This window comes from Cyprinus carpio, chromosome B7 (genome assembly GCF_018340385.1).
Source record: "Cyprinus carpio isolate SPL01 chromosome B7, ASM1834038v1, whole genome shotgun sequence".
NCBI lineage: Eukaryota > Metazoa > Chordata > Actinopteri > Cypriniformes > Cyprinidae > Cyprinus > Cyprinus carpio.
In genome coordinates this window covers 11,536,921-11,553,287 of record NC_056603.1, presented here as the reverse complement: position 1 = coordinate 11,553,287, position 16,367 = coordinate 11,536,921, and the positions used below count along the sequence as shown (strand labels likewise).

The following is a 16,367-nucleotide window of genomic DNA, read 5'->3' as shown; positions in this document are numbered from 1 at the left end:
AGGTTTATAATTATTCCATTTCTGTTTGTGTATATGGTATTTTCCATATATAATTATTAGGTTAATCACCAAAATTTTGCTCCAAAATCTTATGAGGATGTGTTTTGTCTTGGATGACCGTACGTATAGAGTGACGCAGCAGTGACGCGGCGGGTCTGTAATCAGTGTTGCCAAGTCCGTTTTTTTCCCGCGGATTGGGGCTACTTTAACACTGTTACCGCGGGTTGTTTTTCATCCCAATAACGTGATATTTTTAGCCCCTAAAATGCGAATTTTACCAAAAACGTGTATTTTATCCCCCGGAACGCAATTTTTTATCGGAGGACCCCCCTCGAAACGTGATTGGGCTAGTTTGAGTAGCAATTGGGAGGGTTTTGTTGTGAAAAAATCGAAACACTTTCCGTAATAAAAATCCGATCACACAATAAAAACCAACTGTACGGACTGAGTTGGCGGGAAGAGGAGAAACCGAGAGAAAATCGAGTGATTGGGCGGATTTAAATGCCGATTGCATGATCGAAACGGACTGGAGCAAAACAGCAAGACGACCGAGCGTGACAAAGAAGCATTGATCAGAACAAGAGCGAGATCGAAGAATGGCAGGGAAAGAGACTGATAGTGAGAGTAGCAGTATGGTTTGTAGTGAGGAAGATGAGTCGGGGATTAATGAGTGGGAAAGTGTAGGAAAGGGAAAGAATGCAAAAAGCCGGAAAAGAAAGAAAAAAGAAACATCCAGCATTGAAGAATCAGAAAGTGAAGAAAGGGAAAAAAGAATGAGACAGGAAATAATGAATGTAGTTGTTAGATTCGAAGGAGACGGAGGATTAAAGAAAATTGACCCGATTAAATTAACAAAAATTCTCAAGGGTAAAATTGGAGAAGTGAAATATGCTAGAATTCTAGGAGATGGGAACTTGTTAATTGGGTGTAATAATAAAGACCAAATGGAGAAGGCTAGGAAAATAACAAGTGTTGGAAAAATAAAAGTTCTTAAGGTTGTAAGAGTGGGGGAAAAGAGAACAAATGGATGCAAGGGTGTGATATATGGAGTTCCCATTCACGTTAATGTAAGAGAAATAGTGGAAAGCATTAAAGTGGAAAATAGTACAGTGAAAAGTGTAAGAAGAATGACAAAAGGGGTAGAGAAAAAGGAAACAGAATCTGTACTAATTGAATTTGAGGAGAATGAGATACCGAAGCAGGTGTATGTTGGTTTTGTAAGATATAATGTAAGGGAGTACATAACAAAACCAATGAGATGTTACAAAATGCCAAGAGTTTGGACACATAGCCAAAATGTGCAAAGGGAAGCAAAGATGTGCTAGATGTGGGGGGGGAACATGAATATGGGAAGTGTGGTGAGGGAACAAAACCAAAGTGTTGTAACTGTGGAGGTAATCATAGTGTAGCGTACTGGGGTTGTGAGGTACTTAAAAAAGAAGTGGAGGTACAACAGATAAGGTTAAAAGAGAAGGTATCATATGCTGATGCAGTTAAATTGGCTGGAAAGGATAATCAGAATAAGGAGGGAAGAGGGAATATAGAGCAAGGAAAAGTAAATGAGCAGCAAGATAAGAAGATTGCGTGGAAAGAGAAGAAGAAATTGGTCACATTCATTGCAGGAGTAATAAATGCAACATTTGAAATAAAGTCAAAAACAGAAAGGATTCAGGTGATTGTGAAAGCAGCAGAACATCATTTGGATATGATAGGACTGAAATGGGAGGAAATAAATGATGAATTGAGGATGCAAGCAAGTCAAGAGAATTCATGTGTTGGTTTATAATAATAATGTTAATTTTGCAATGGAATGCAAGAAGTTTGTTGGCTAACGGACAAGATTTTAAGCAATTTGTTGCTAGTAGGAGAGAAGTACCTGAGGTTATATGTGTACAAGAGACCTGGTTAAAAACTCAATTTGATTTTGTCTTATATGATTATGCGGTAGTACGACATGATAGAAGAGACAAGGGAGGAGGAGGATGTGCAACATTTATAAAACAGGGGGTATCTTACCAAGTGTTAGGTATAGGAAATGAACAAGAGTATGTGGTAATCAAAGTGTGGGCTGGAAAGAAGGAGTTGGTGATAGTAAATTATTATAATCCATGTCATAGACTAGAGGTAAGGAAACTTGATGAGATAGAGGGACAAGATTGTAGAAACATAGTATGGTGTGGGGATTTTAATGGGCATAATACATTGTGGGGGAGTGATAGAACTGACGTTAATGGTCAAATAATTGAAGAAATGTTAGATGAGAAGAACTTAGTGTGTTTAAATAATGGTGAATGTACAAGAATAGATGTTAACGTGGGGAAAGAGTCAGTACTGGATCTGACATTAGTATCAAACAGCATTGCAGCAATATGTGATTGGTCAGTGTATAGAGAAGGAACAATTGGCAGTGATCATTACCCAGTGTGGTGCAGGATAAATATAGAGGTAATTTTGAGTATAGAAAGTATAAGTGACAAGTGGAATCTTGGAAAAGCGGATTGGGGAAAATTTCAGGAGGAAAGTAATAGATATCTAAGACAAACTAATTTTGAAATGGATGTTGAAACATTAGATTACAAAATAAAGCAAGGTGTAATATTATCAGTAACAGATTCTACCCAAAACAGCAAAGGGGAAAATAAAAGGAAAGTAATGCGTGGGGGGATGATAAATGTAAGGAAGTAATTAAAAATAGGAATAAAGCATTCAAGTTAGTTAAAAGGACACATCATTTTCAACATATGGTTCAGTATAAACAAGCCCAAGCAGAAGTTAGGAGGACAATAAGACAGGAAAAAAGGAAATTCTGGAGAACATACTGTGATTCAATTGGAAACACAACTCCAATAGAAGAAATATGGAGTATGATTAAAAAGATGGGGGGGGGGGGTGATAGAAGGGAATGGAGTTATCCAGTTATGATAGAAGGAAATGAAACTGCAGTAACTAATACAGAAGGTAGAGATGTTGGCAAAAGCTTTTATTAAAATAAATAGTTATAATAATTTGTCAGAGGAGGGGAAAAGAGGTAGAGAAAGAACAAAGGAAGAGAATAGGGGGGCATTAGGAAGGAAAAATAATGGAGAGGGAGGGTTAGATGTCCCTTTTAGCATGGGAGAACTGCAAAGGGCATTGAATAGAACAGGGAAGTCTGCGCCAGGGAAAGACAAAGTGTGTTACAGCATGCTTAAACATTTAAGTATAGAAAATCAGGAGAAGCTACTGATGTTATATAACAGAGTGTGGGAGGAGGGAAGGATACCAAAAAGTTGGAAAGAGGCAGTAATTATTCCAATAAGAAAGCCTGGCAAAGATCCAAGCAAGCCGGGAAATTACAGGCCAATTGCACTAACTTCACATATTTGTAAATTAATGGAGCGCATGATAAATGAAAGACTTATGTATTTTTTGGAGAGTAAAGATATAATAGCTAGTTGTCAAAGTGGATTTAGAAAAGGAAGAAATACAATTGATTCGGTAATAAATTTGGAAGATGAGATAAGAAAAGCTCAAGTAAACAAGGAGACAGTGGGAACAGTGTTTTTTGATGTGGAGAAGGCGTATGACATGATGTGGAGGGAGGGACTTTTAATTAAATTGCATTTAATGGGAGTTGGAGGAAAAATGTTCAATTGGATCATGGATTTTTTAAATGGAAGGGTTATTCAGGTAAAGATAGGTCAAGAATTATCAAATCAATATAATGTAGAAAATGGGACATCACAAGGGAAGTGTAATTAGTCCAATTTTATTTTCCATCATGATTAATGATATATATTCAGAGCTTCCATTAGATATGGGGAGATCCATATTTGCAGATGATGGAGCTATATGGAAGAGAGGAAGAAATGGTGAATTTATTAAAAGGAAATTACAAAACGGAATTAATCAAGTGGAACAGTGGGGGACAAAATGGGGGTTTAAGTTCTCAGTAGAAAAAAAAAAGGTAATGCTTTTTACAAATAAAAATAAGGATAAGGAATGCAAGGTGGAAATGTATGGAACCAATTTAGAGAAAGTAGAGTGTTTTAGATTCCTGGGAGTATATTTTGATACAAAAACTAACGTGGAGGGAACATATAAAGTATACAGTGTGTAAATGTAAAAAAGTGCTTAATGTAATGAGGTGTCTTGCAGGATTGGATTGGGGAGCAAGTTTTTCAGCTCTGAAATATATTTATATTGCACTAATAAGGTCTAAATTAGATTATGGTTGTATTGTGTATGGGTCAGCAGCAAAATCTGTATTAACTGAATTGGATGTTGTGCAGACACAAGCTTTAAGAATATGTTTTAGGGGCAATCAGAACTTCCCCAGTGTGTTCACTTCAGGTTGAAGCAGGTGAAATGCCTCTATGGCTACGAAGGAAACAACTGGTAGCCAACTATTGGATTCATTTAAGAGGGCATGGGGACAATCATCCAACAAAAAAGGTACTACAGAATTGTCGGGAGAAGGAGAGGAGGAAAAAGGAAAGTTTTGGTTGGACAGGAGATGTAATAGCAAAAGAAATGGGTGTATATGAAAAAGAATTTGCTAGTACTGTGGTGTGGACTAACAAGCCAATCTGGACAATGGAAAATACAAAGGTGGACATAGAGCTGTTAATAATAAAAGGATGCAGTAGGAGTACAGATATAGTTAGTGAATATTATAGATATATGGACAATATGTACAAAGATAGTATTCAGATTTTTACAGATGGATCAAAGGATTTACAATCAGAGACAACAGGATCTGCTGTATATATTCCTAGTCATAATGTGGGAATAAACAAAAGAACATCTGACAGCTTAAGTGTGTATACAGTCGAGTTGTATGCAATATTACTAGCATTAGAATGGACTGAACAATCCGGATGGGACAACATTGTAATATGTAGTGATTCTGTTTCTGCCCTCATGAGTATAAAGTCTGGTGTGACTAGGAACCATCAGGAATTACTTTATGAGATTTTATTTACAAACTCAAGAATAAGTAGGCATGGGAAAAACATTACATATTTATGGGTACCAGCTCATGTGGGAATACAGGGAAATGAGAGAGTAGACAGACTGGCAAAAGAGGCAACAAAAAAATGGAAATATTGATGTCAAAATTAAATTATCAAAAACAGAAGGGAAGAGTTTAGTGTGGAAAAAGATAATGGAAAAATGGCAGCAGCAGGTGGGATAATGAAATCAAAGGGAGACATCTGTACATGATACAAAATAGGATAGGTATGGAAAGTAAGAAAGGGGGGAATAGGAAGGAACAAGTCATAATAAACAGACTGAGGATTGGACATTGCAAGTTAAACAAAACTCTTCATATTATAGGAAAACACCCAACAGGATTATGTGATGAATGTCAGGAGGAGGAAACAGTTAATCACATCTTTATATCATGTAAGAAATATATTCTAGAAAGGCTAGAGTTCAAGAATCAGCTACGGGAAATAGGTATATTAGAATATAATGTTAAAAATATAGTAACATATGGAAATGACCAAGGACGGAGATATTTGTTTAATTTTCTAAGGAGAACTGGACTGGAAAGAAGAGTTTAAATAAAATAAAGAAATAAAAAAATAAAAATTGAGTAAGCTTGAGTGAGACAACAGATGGCAGTAATGCAACACTATGGATGCCAACTGCCGTAAAAATCCAATGAAGAAGAAGAAGAAGAAGTAAAGCGCAGGTCGAACAGCAACACACTCGCACACACTTTATCACATTCACCTTATAACACTGAGACATGGACTCAGACGAGGGCTACAACTATGAGTTCGATGATGAAGAGGAGGAGGAGGAGGACGAGGAGGAGGAGTGCAGCGAGGACAGCGGGGAAGAGGAGGCCGAGGATGAGGAGCTGCTGGACCCGGCCGTGGCTGGAGGAGAAGCCGAAGATTGCGCTGACACCGGCGGCGGCGGCGGCGGAGGAGGAGGCCTGGGGCCCGGCCAGGAGGAGGAGGACTACCGCTTCGAGGTGCTGACCACCGAGCAGATCCTCCAGCACATGGTGGAGTGCATCAGGGAGGTTAACGAGGTCATACAGGTAGATAACAAACAGATTTACTGTCGTTTATCTGGGAGTCTATAAGTTTGTTTATGTGGAGGGCTGATGCTGTTAGCATTTAGCATTAGCGGCTAACTGACATGAGAGGACTAATGGTGCGAAGGGAACCATTTGTTTGATTTATTGACCGCTTTTATGTTTGTGTCTTGGTGCCTTGTGTTATTTTAGTGATTATTATTATTTTCTTTTGTCAGCTAGAGTTAGCTAGTTCTGCTAGCGCGACCCAGTTTACAGAGACTGAACTTTATTTGACAGGTTGTCAAAACATGTAAAGCATGCATTATTGGTCAGTAAAGATAAGATACCTGTCAATTTGTATAGCTCATGAAAAACCTCAGAGTATTAGTGTTTTTATCTTCATAAAACTATACAGTCTTTTTTATATCACCCATAAGTTGAGCTGTTAAAGGCTTAAAGGTGGATTTGTAAAATAATAAAGTATGTTTATTAGTGAAATTACTAAAATGTATGTTTTGGCACACATTCAGTCTGAGGGTTACTTTTGAATCATAAATAGCTTGACAGACAAACAGCTTGGCCTTTTTATTTGTAAGCAGTCAAGAGGGAAAAACATAATCTTGCTTAGCCAGATGATTGACATAACAGCAAAGTTTAGTTCACTTTGCAGTTTATCCTGACCAGGCACCACCCACTTAGACAGAAAAAGACCATCTGAGCAAAGTTGTGTGTGTTTTTCTTTAGTCTATTTAGTGGTTTATATGAAATATATTATACCACAGTAATGAAAGAATTGGTAATAAGCCTGGTACCTTACTAACACAACAGAAAAACCGTTATAAAAGTCCTGAAAGTGTCTCAAAGTCGGCCAAATTAAAGTTAATCATATTGAAATAAACTGAGACTAGATTTAACCCAGGACTTCAGCTATGGTGCACTCATATTATGAATGGGAGAAGGTGCAAAATGCAATGTGGCATAATAAGTCCTCCTGTCTTCTAAATAAAAGAGCCAAGCAGTTTTTGATGTTTCAGGATTTCCAGATTCATTCAGATAAGACTTGGATGCCCAAAATAGCTGCCCAAGGCATCACAAATATGGCTGCAGAGTAAACAGCATTGTGTCTTTTTAGAACCCGGCTACGATAACCAGAATACTCCTCAGTCACTTCAACTGGGACAAAGAGAAGCTTATGGAGAGGCAAGTTATTTTCCTTTATTTATTTTACTATATTTGTATATGTTTTCATAAATATTTAGCATAACTTGGTTAAAGGACATTTACGATTGGTCTGTTTGCTGTTTGAAAGAGCAACATTTACATGGTGTTGCAGGTACTTTGATGGAAATCTGGACAAGTTGTTTTCAGAGTGCCATGTCATAAACCCCAGTAAAAAGCTCAAAACGCGACCAATGAGCACACGTTCCTCCAGTCAGGATATGCCCTGCCAGATCTGCTATCTCAACTATTCAAACTCGGTCAGTGTCAGTTTTGGTCAATTGTTCACTACTGCTCCTGAATCTTCCCCAGTTCCTTAGAAAGGCCTGTGATAACAAAACTGAAGTCCATTGAAGTGTCTCAGTTTGCACAACTTGATGACTTATTCGGTAGGAATGTGTTTTCTCTTTCCTAGTATTTCACAGGTCTTGAATGTGGACACAAGTTCTGCATGCAGTGCTGGGGCGACTACTTAACCACCAAAATCATCGAGGAAGGGATGGGACAGGTCGGCTCCAGTTCAGCTCATTGCTATCTGATGTTACAATCAGATTTCCCACTAAATCTTGGTTTTTATTTTTGCTTTTGTTCTTCCAGACCATCTCATGTCCTGCTCACAACTGTGATATTTTGGTTGACGATAACACTGTAATGTAAGTGCTTTGGGTGATTTAGCTTGTTTAATTTAAGACTATTTAAAATGTTCTATATTTTTTGTAGCATTTTTTTTAAAGATATTTTATGGGTTGTTTTGTAGGCGACTGATCACAGATTCTAAAGTGAAGTTGAAGTATCAGCATTTAATCACAAATAGTTTTGTAGAGGTAAGAAGTTTTCATTTTTGTTGCATGCAGTAAATTTTGTCTAAAATGCTATTGGCTTGCTTGCAACTCCATGAATTAGCTGGGATGGATATTCACCCAAAAATGAAAATTTGCTGAAGTTTGACACCCTCAGGCCATGCAAGATGTAGATGAGTTGCTTTGTCGGAACAGATTAGGAGAGATCTAGCATTGCATCATTGATAAAGCTAATAAAAATATCACAGTAATCCACATGACTCCAGTCTATCAATTAACGTCTTGTGACATGAAAAGCTGCATGTTTGTAATAAAACAAATCATAAAGATGTTTCAAACTTCAAATTGTTGTTTCCGGCTAAAAAAAAAAGAGTCCTCTATCCATAATATTGCAGTCTTCAGTGACAAAAATAAAAATAAATCATCAGCTCGTCTGAATCGGGGGAGAATATGCACAGATCAAGCATTGTTTACAAGTGAAAACAGTCTAAAACTATCCAGCATTTTTTTTTTTTTACTGGAGGATTTTGGACAGAAACAATGGTTTAAAGTAAATAACATCTTAATGATGGATTTGTTTCTTACAAACATGCATCTTTTCAGTTCACAAGACATTAATCGATGGACTGGAGTGGTGTGGATTACTTGTAATGTTTTTACAAATTCATCTACATCTTGGATGGCCTGAGAGTGAGTGAATTCTCAGCCAATTTTAAGTATTGGGCAAACTATTCCTTTCATGGTTTGCTAACTAACTTGTATCCAAGGCTTATTTAACACACTCAGAAAATATAAATAAAGTCCAATAAATATATTAACCGATCTGGTGCTAAATCTAGAAATCATATATGGTTAAGCTTTAGAATGGCATGAATATAACACTTATTTAAATACTGGTGTATATACTGCCTGTCTGCAGTGAACTCTTTTGTCTCTCTGCTCTTCTACAGTGTAACAGACTGTTGAGATGGTGTCCAGCTCCTGACTGCCACCATGTGATCAAAGTTCAGTATCCTGATGCCAAACCAGTTCGCTGCAAATGCGGGAGACAGTTCTGGTAAGAGTCTGATGCAGAATGCAGTGCAGAGCTTCAGTGCATCAGCAACATCCTTTAGCTTTATGTGTTAACACTGCAATAATATAAATGATGTTAGTATAAGCAGTTTGTTCTGCTGTGCAGCCTTTTCTGTCATTATTGACTCAACATCAGCTCTGTGCTGTTATTTTTAATATGCAAGAAAAAATAACAGCATATGGCTTTGGAACAACATGAGGGGGAGTAAGTTATGACAGTAATTTCATTTTTGGGTGAACGACTCTTTAATAAACCTTTAATTTATTTTTGTTTTTATTTTTCACAATTAATAGTTTCAATTGTGGAGAGAACTGGCATGACCCTGTTAAATGCAAGGTATGTTAACGTCTAATGAGGCACTCATTGTCATGTTAGCATTAAGCACTCATTTTTAGGTTAGATTATTTCCATTGTTGAAATTGATATTATTAAATTACATTTGTTTTGAGAGGTTTTCCTTTTCTTTAATCATATTTGTACTCTTCGTGGTTGAGGAAGTGGATAAAGAAGTGTGATGATGACAGTGAAACATCCAACTGGATTGCAGCAAATACCAAGGTACTTAGGACCCATAAACACTCAGATGAGATGTGATGAAGACAAAGTTATTCTACTTTAAGCCCATACTGTCTCCAGAAAAAAAAGAGCATTGTTTAACTTTGTTAAACAGGTCTGGCCATTTGTTTAACAAATTTATTTACATTTATTTGACTGGCAGAACAGATACAATCAAAATAAAGAACGTGTACTTTAGTCAATACTATATTTTTATATATAAAATGTAATTTTTAATTAGTAGCATTCCACAGATGATCAGTAAAGATGTCAATAAACCCAAAACATTCCTTCAATTCATGTGGGTATTCCTGTTTTTCTTAGGAATGTCCCAAATGTCATGTGACCATTGAAAAAGACGGCGGCTGTAATCACATGGTGTGTCGAAACCAGAGTTGTAAAGCAGAGTTCTGCTGGGTTTGTCTAGGCCCTTGGGAACCTCACGGCTCTGCTTGGTGAGTCTGCTTCACCTCTTATAATAAATGCTTATATTTTTATATGCATGTGGAACATTGAAATAACATGTACATATCACACTGATTACAGGTACAACTGCAATCGCTACAATGAAGATGATGCAAAGGCAGCCAGAGATGCTCAAGAGGTACTTTAGGCATTATTTGACTCAGCATATGTCATCCTTTATCGATCAAAGGAGACTCAAATTAGCTCTTGCAGGAGAGCATGACTTTTCCCTGTTCAGAGCAAACCATGTCCATGGCCTGTAACTGTTGTTCTCTTTGGAATGAATGTGTTTTATCCATGTCTCAGCGATCTCGTGCAGCCCTGCAGCGCTACCTCTTCTACTGCAACCGCTACATGAACCACATGCAGAGTCTGCGCTTCGAGCACAAGTTGTATGCGCAGGTGAAGCAGAAGATGGAGGAGATGCAGCAGCACAACATGTCGTGGATCGAGGTGCAGTTCCTGAAGAAGGCCGTGGATGTTCTGTGCCAGTGTCGCTCCACGCTCATGTTCACCTACGTCTTCGCCTTCTACCTCAAAAAGAACAACCAGTCCATCATTTTCGAGGTGAGGGGGAAATCCAAGTTGATGTTGTTGTTTTTTTAATTGCACAAACCCATGTGATTGACTGTTTTATAGCTGCAAAAATAATGACTATTTTTGGACAGGTTTCCAAAACACTCCACCTGTCTGCTGTTGGTGGGACTAACATTCAAACTTAATTTTTTTTTGTAGCATTACATTGTTTACACTTGTCAGAGAAATCAACACACTGATGTCTTACTGCTGTTGTTTTTCCAGAACAATCAGGCTGATTTGGAGAACGCTACAGAGGTGCTCTCGGGTTATCTAGAGCGAGATATCTCCCAGGATTCTTTGCAAGATATTAAACAGAAAGTTCAGGATAAGTATAGGTGAGAAATTTAACCAAAATCCCAATATTGTGTCTGTTGTTGTTGTTTTCTTCTTCTTCTAAATGCACTAAATTTTATTTAGATTTTATTTTTATTTTAATTTTAGTTTAAGTTTTAGTAATTTTATGTGCTTTTGTCTTTTTATAAAATTTCTGTTTAGCTTGAATTGCTTTTTATTTCAGTATGAAGTTTAGTAATTGTACTTCTTTAGTAATTGTACTTTTAATTTTCAAAATTCCATCTCATATTCACATTTTATTTCAGCTTTAATTAAATTTACGGAAACTTTTTAATAGATTTAATGATTGACCCATTGGGTGAATTCTGGAGACAAAACTGTAGTTGTTGTTATTTAAAAAATAAGTATTTATAAAAAATTGTTTAAATAAATTGACGGCTGTATAGAAAAACCTAATTATGAATGTCATAATTATAAATAAAAATGCAATGACTCCAAAATAACTTTTTTGATTTTATATATAATACACACACATCTGTACCTGCTGACTCCAACATCTGTTACAGTGAATTACATAAGATGTTGGTAAATCTTAGTCAGGGCATGCAAGCAGTTTGTTTTGAAGAGCAAACTCTCTTTATTAATCAGACAGCATCCAACAGGAGTATCTAGAAAATTGCAAATATTTTAAATTTTCAAGTATTTTTTTGTCACATTGTGTACAGTAATAATTTGGATAAACACTAGTTTTAAATTAAATTAAATTTGCAGACGTGAATTTTGAATGTATCTAGTCTTCAGTGAAAATGCATTGACAGTTGAGCATCTTACTGGCTTTGTAAATATGTAGGTAAGTGATAAGTAAGATTTAACCTAGATCGTTTCATGTGCATGCTGCTTTTTCTTCTTGTCAGAGTTCTGGAGCATCTGTAGCACAGACACATTTTATTTCTATATTCTCCAGTGAAAATGCACTTACAGAAAGCTATCTATCTTAGTTTAACTGGATATGAAATAGGGGACATTGTTGAAAGGTTCCTGTGAGAAATGTGTTGAGCGCTGCTCACGTTTGAGGACTTTCCTGCGTTTCTCCTCTCGTGTAGATACTGTGAGAGCCGGCGACGAGTGCTGCTGCAGCACGTTCACGAGGGCTATGAGAAAGACTTGTGGGAGTACATTGAAGACTGACGAGCTTCGGAGCGTGGTCTCCAGTCGGCCATCACCGCAGCCCCTCTCCATGTTGCATCCTTTTTACGTGGCATCTGGATTTTTGTTATTATTAAGAGTTTAATTTCATTTTACTGAAATAAAAAGGTAGAATATTCCAATAAAACTCCTATGTCAGTATTGCAGTCTGTAAGTGTTGATCGTCAAAATGGCACGGAAATGTATTCCATTCTCCAAGCTTTCTGTGGAGATTCTTCAATAGTCTGTTTTTATTAGATTTTTTTTTTTTTTTTTTTTTTTATTGTGCTTTTTGTCTGAAGGTGTTTTTATAGTTGGAGTTGAGATTGGCTTGTCTTAAGAATAGCTTTACAGGTCTGAGCCATGCGGAGTGTGTTGTGTTTTGGAAATGTTTGGTTGGGTGGCTTTATGCAGAAGTGCGTATTTCAAGCTGTAAATAGCACACATGCATGGAACATGGAGTGGGATACATCTTTTTTTTGTTTGTTTGTTTGTTTGTTTGTTTTTTGGAAAAATATTTATTCTTTACAGATATTCAAGAATGTGTTTAAACAACATGAGAAGAGGCCATGTGACATTTTTGTCTCTTTTTTTTTTTTTTTTTGCTGGAGGTTAACAACCTTTCCAGAACGTTGCACACCTGAATCAGAGGCATAGTCACATCAGGGTAACAGTAGCCTTAATTACATGCAAATATACAATGGATAAAAAGTAGAATTGCACAAATCTCACATACAAATATCTGGGTCATTTTTCACCCCAAAATTAAAAGGAAACAAATTATAAAGTATATTTTGCATAAAGAAAATTAAAGGGATAGTCCACCCCAAAATTAAAATTTTGTAATTAATCACTTACCCCCATGTCGTTTAAAACCCGTAAAAGCTCCGTTCGTCTTCGGAACACAATTTAAGATATTTTGGATGAAAACCGGGAGGCTTGAGACTGTCCCATAGACTGCCAAGTAAATAACAGTGTCAAGGTCCATAAAAGGTATGAAAGTCGTCGTCAGACTACTCCATCTGCCATCAGACGTGTAATCTGGGTTATATGAAGCGACGGGAACACTTTTTGTAAGGGAAGAAAAAATAACGACTTTATTCAACAATTCCTTTGTCAACAGTCTCTGTTTCTCTCCATGTCAACGTATGCTCTTCTGTTTCATCCGTGCCACAAGGATGCGCTGTTTCTATGTGTATTTAGCTTTGATTTCAAATAAAACAGCGTATCCTTCCTGACGCTTCATATAATCTGTACTATTAAAAATTTCTTTTTTCTTTATTCAAATCTAATTGATTTGTTTTTGAGGTGAAATATGACCCGGACATGTTCTCAAACCGTTTACATGAGATTCAACCAATTGCTCTCATTGTCAAATGCAGTTCTGGATGTGGACGTTTTAGGTGTTTGGTTTGAGCTAAGATCGACTGGAACATCCACTCACTCACTTGTTTTTATGAACCATCTCGTTTTAGTTGATGTTTGGCTGGACGTTTATCTCTTTATGACAGCTGTTATAGCGAACACACTACCAGATGTTCCATGAGAGCAAACTTGAGTGACATTCACTCACTAACAACTAAAGTCTCAAATGCTTTTACCTGTTTTTCATTTTCTTTTTTAAATGTATGCACCTTTTGTGGTGTGAGAGGAGGCAGATGATATATTGAAAGTACTGTTGTATTTCTTTACGTGACTGCCAAGTGGTTACGAGGCTTACTGGTACTGACTGTCAAGCACTATGTGGAGTAGATAGAACCGAAACACTGAATAGCCAAGCCTGGCTGTGATGAACAAGAGTAGGCCTTTCTGTGAAACTAGTAGAGCAAATATGAGCGCTGTGTTTACACTAATATCAGAAATGGCGAGAGAGATCGAGCTCAGTACAGTATGTGAACAGATGTGACACCCGTTGTTGAATTTTTCTTACTCGCAAGTCTCTGTTTTTCCTTTCTGTAGGTAATTTCCTCACCCTGTTTGAATGCATGGTAATCATTTTCAGTGCATCAAACACCTTTGCGTCTGAACTGGGTTTGTAGGGTAGTTTACAGCAGCTTCTACTTATTCTAATGTCACATTTTATGGTCGCCATGATTGGCACGTGGAGTTTGTGCTCATGTTTTATTAATCCCTCATTGGAAAAGAAAATACAACTGAGAAACAGCAGTGTTGCCTGTGCTGACAGATGAGATTTTTTTCACCAAAGTGTGAATATATGAATTAAAGTGAACAGTCTCTGATTTAGAGAAATGTTCATCTACGGTGGCTTTCCTGTGTTATAACCATTCTTATAAAAATATCCTATTTAAATAAATCTCATTCAAAAGCATTTGGGTGAAATCATTGTTTTATTTGATGCTATCTGCAATTTTTCTGTCTATCAGTCTAGTCAAACATATTTGTCGAGTCAATCATATGTATGCGTATGTACTGCTCATTATATTAATTTAATTAATTTGTTCACACCTCTTAAGAAGCCAAATTTAGACACAACCAATCTTAAAATTTTCCGCCCTATTTCTAAGTTGCTATTTTCGTCTAAAATTTTAGAGAAAATAGTTTTTAATCAGTTATCTTCATTTATCTCACAAAACAATATTTTAGATAAATTTCAGTCTGGTTTTAGAGCCATCATAGTACAAAGTCTACACTGCTGAAGGTGTCAAATGATCTACTTCTTGCTTTGGACTCCAGTAAATCTGCTATTTTAATGCTACTTGATCTTAGTTCTGCATTTGATTCAATTGATCATGCTACCCTTCTTAATCATCTAAGGGATGAAGCTGGCATTAGGGGCATGGCACTGGATTGGTTCTCATCATACCTCTCCGACAGATCAGTTAAGGTGATGACAGGACACTCGTCCTCTCCTTCTGCACCACTCACTTATGGGGTACCTCAAGGGTCCCTCTTGGGGCATATCTTTTTTTTGTTTGTATATGCTCCCCTTGGGTTCGATCATGAGGAAATATAATATTTCATATCATTGTTATGCTGACGATACTCATATCTACATTCCTCTTAGCTCTGATCACTCTTATTCTGACCTTTTTAATTTCTTTGAAGATTTTAAAGGCTGGACTGGCAGAAACTTTCTACAACTAAATGAGAGCAAAACTTATATTGTTGTCTGTGGACCCCCAGGTGCAAAAACAGATAAGTGCTGTGGTGAAGAGCAGCTTTTTTTTTTTCAACTAAGGCAAATAGCCAAATTAAAATCTATGCTCTCGTTTAAGGATTTAGAGATAGTTATTCATGCCTTCATCACTTCCAGACTTGATTGTTGCAATGCGCTTTATATGGGTCTCAAGCATTCATCGCTGCATCGCTTGCAGCTGGTCCAGACCGCAGCCGCGAGGTTGCTGACGGGTACTAAGAGGAGAGAAAGCATTTCTCCTGTCCTAGCATCTCTTAATTGGTTACCGGTGCAGCATCCGTTTTAAGATTTTATTATTTGTGTATAAAGCATTAAATGATCTAGCCCCATCATACTTGTCTGAACTTCTCAGCTATGAGCAATCCTCTCCCTCTCTGATCCTCTGATAAACTTTTCTTGCATATACCTTGCTCTCGCTTGAACAGTTTAAAACAGTAAAACACTATAACAAAAAACAGCAGTGCATTGTTTCTTTATGTACACTGTTATTACAAAATAGTAAACAAACAACTAATATAATTTTATATATATATATATATATATATATATACACATATATATAATGTTGCATTGTTTGCTGTAATTGTTATAATAAAAGCAATATATCAATATATTAATATTTTAATGATTATAAATATTATTATACTGAATAAATATTACTTTTTTTCTATAGTATATAATGAAAGGTTCACTGTGATTACAAGTATATAATAATACTAATGTATTTATGTATTTGCAATAACTTTAAAATTATACTGATTAAATATTAAAATATTATTTCTCTAATATAGATAGTTAACTGATGATGATAATAATAATAGTTTTGAAATATTATTATTAGTAGTATTTTTGTGTGTGTTTTGCTCTTGGTGTGAATAAGCCTTAAGTTTAATAAAAAATGAATGTAGGCAAATGCATAGTTTATATGAACAGATATTTCTGTGAAGGAGCAGTAGGGGGCGCGAGACGCCTCAAAAACTCCAGCCAGAAAACGAAAGGAGGGTCTTTTTTGTGTGCTTCCCC

General features: G+C 36.5%; 1 protein-coding gene across 1 annotated transcript; it reads left to right on the top strand.

Annotated features, from left to right (window-relative positions):
• Positions 1–5,656: 5,656 nt before the first annotated feature.
• On the top strand, positions 5,657–12,349 carry LOC109061343 (E3 ubiquitin-protein ligase arih1l-like). Its single transcript, XM_042727259.1, has 14 exons — positions 5,657–6,037; positions 7,149–7,216; positions 7,350–7,494; positions 7,650–7,742; positions 7,832–7,887; positions 7,992–8,058; positions 8,985–9,091; positions 9,403–9,444; positions 9,595–9,667; positions 9,989–10,119; positions 10,211–10,268; positions 10,436–10,696; positions 10,931–11,043; positions 12,106–12,349. Exons 1-14 carry the CDS (start codon positions 5,738–5,740, stop codon positions 12,188–12,190), a joined length of 1,599 nt encoding a protein of 532 aa, XP_042583193.1. The 5' UTR covers positions 5,657–5,737; the 3' UTR covers positions 12,191–12,349.
• The last annotated feature ends 4,018 nt before the right edge of the window (positions 12,350–16,367 follow it).

Bases quoted from the DNA above. Each gene is read 5' to 3' on its own strand.
- LOC109061343 (XM_042727259.1), top strand. From the start codon at position 5,738: ATGGACTCAGACGAGGGCTACAACTATGAGTTCGATGATGAAGAGGAG. The intron at 9,092-9,402 runs GTAAGAGTCTGA...CACAATTAATAG, and splicing joins AAATGCGGGAGACAGTTCTG to TTTCAATTGTGGAGAGAACT. The intron at 9,445-9,594 runs GGTATGTTAACG...TTTGTACTCTTC, and splicing joins CATGACCCTGTTAAATGCAA to GTGGTTGAGGAAGTGGATAA.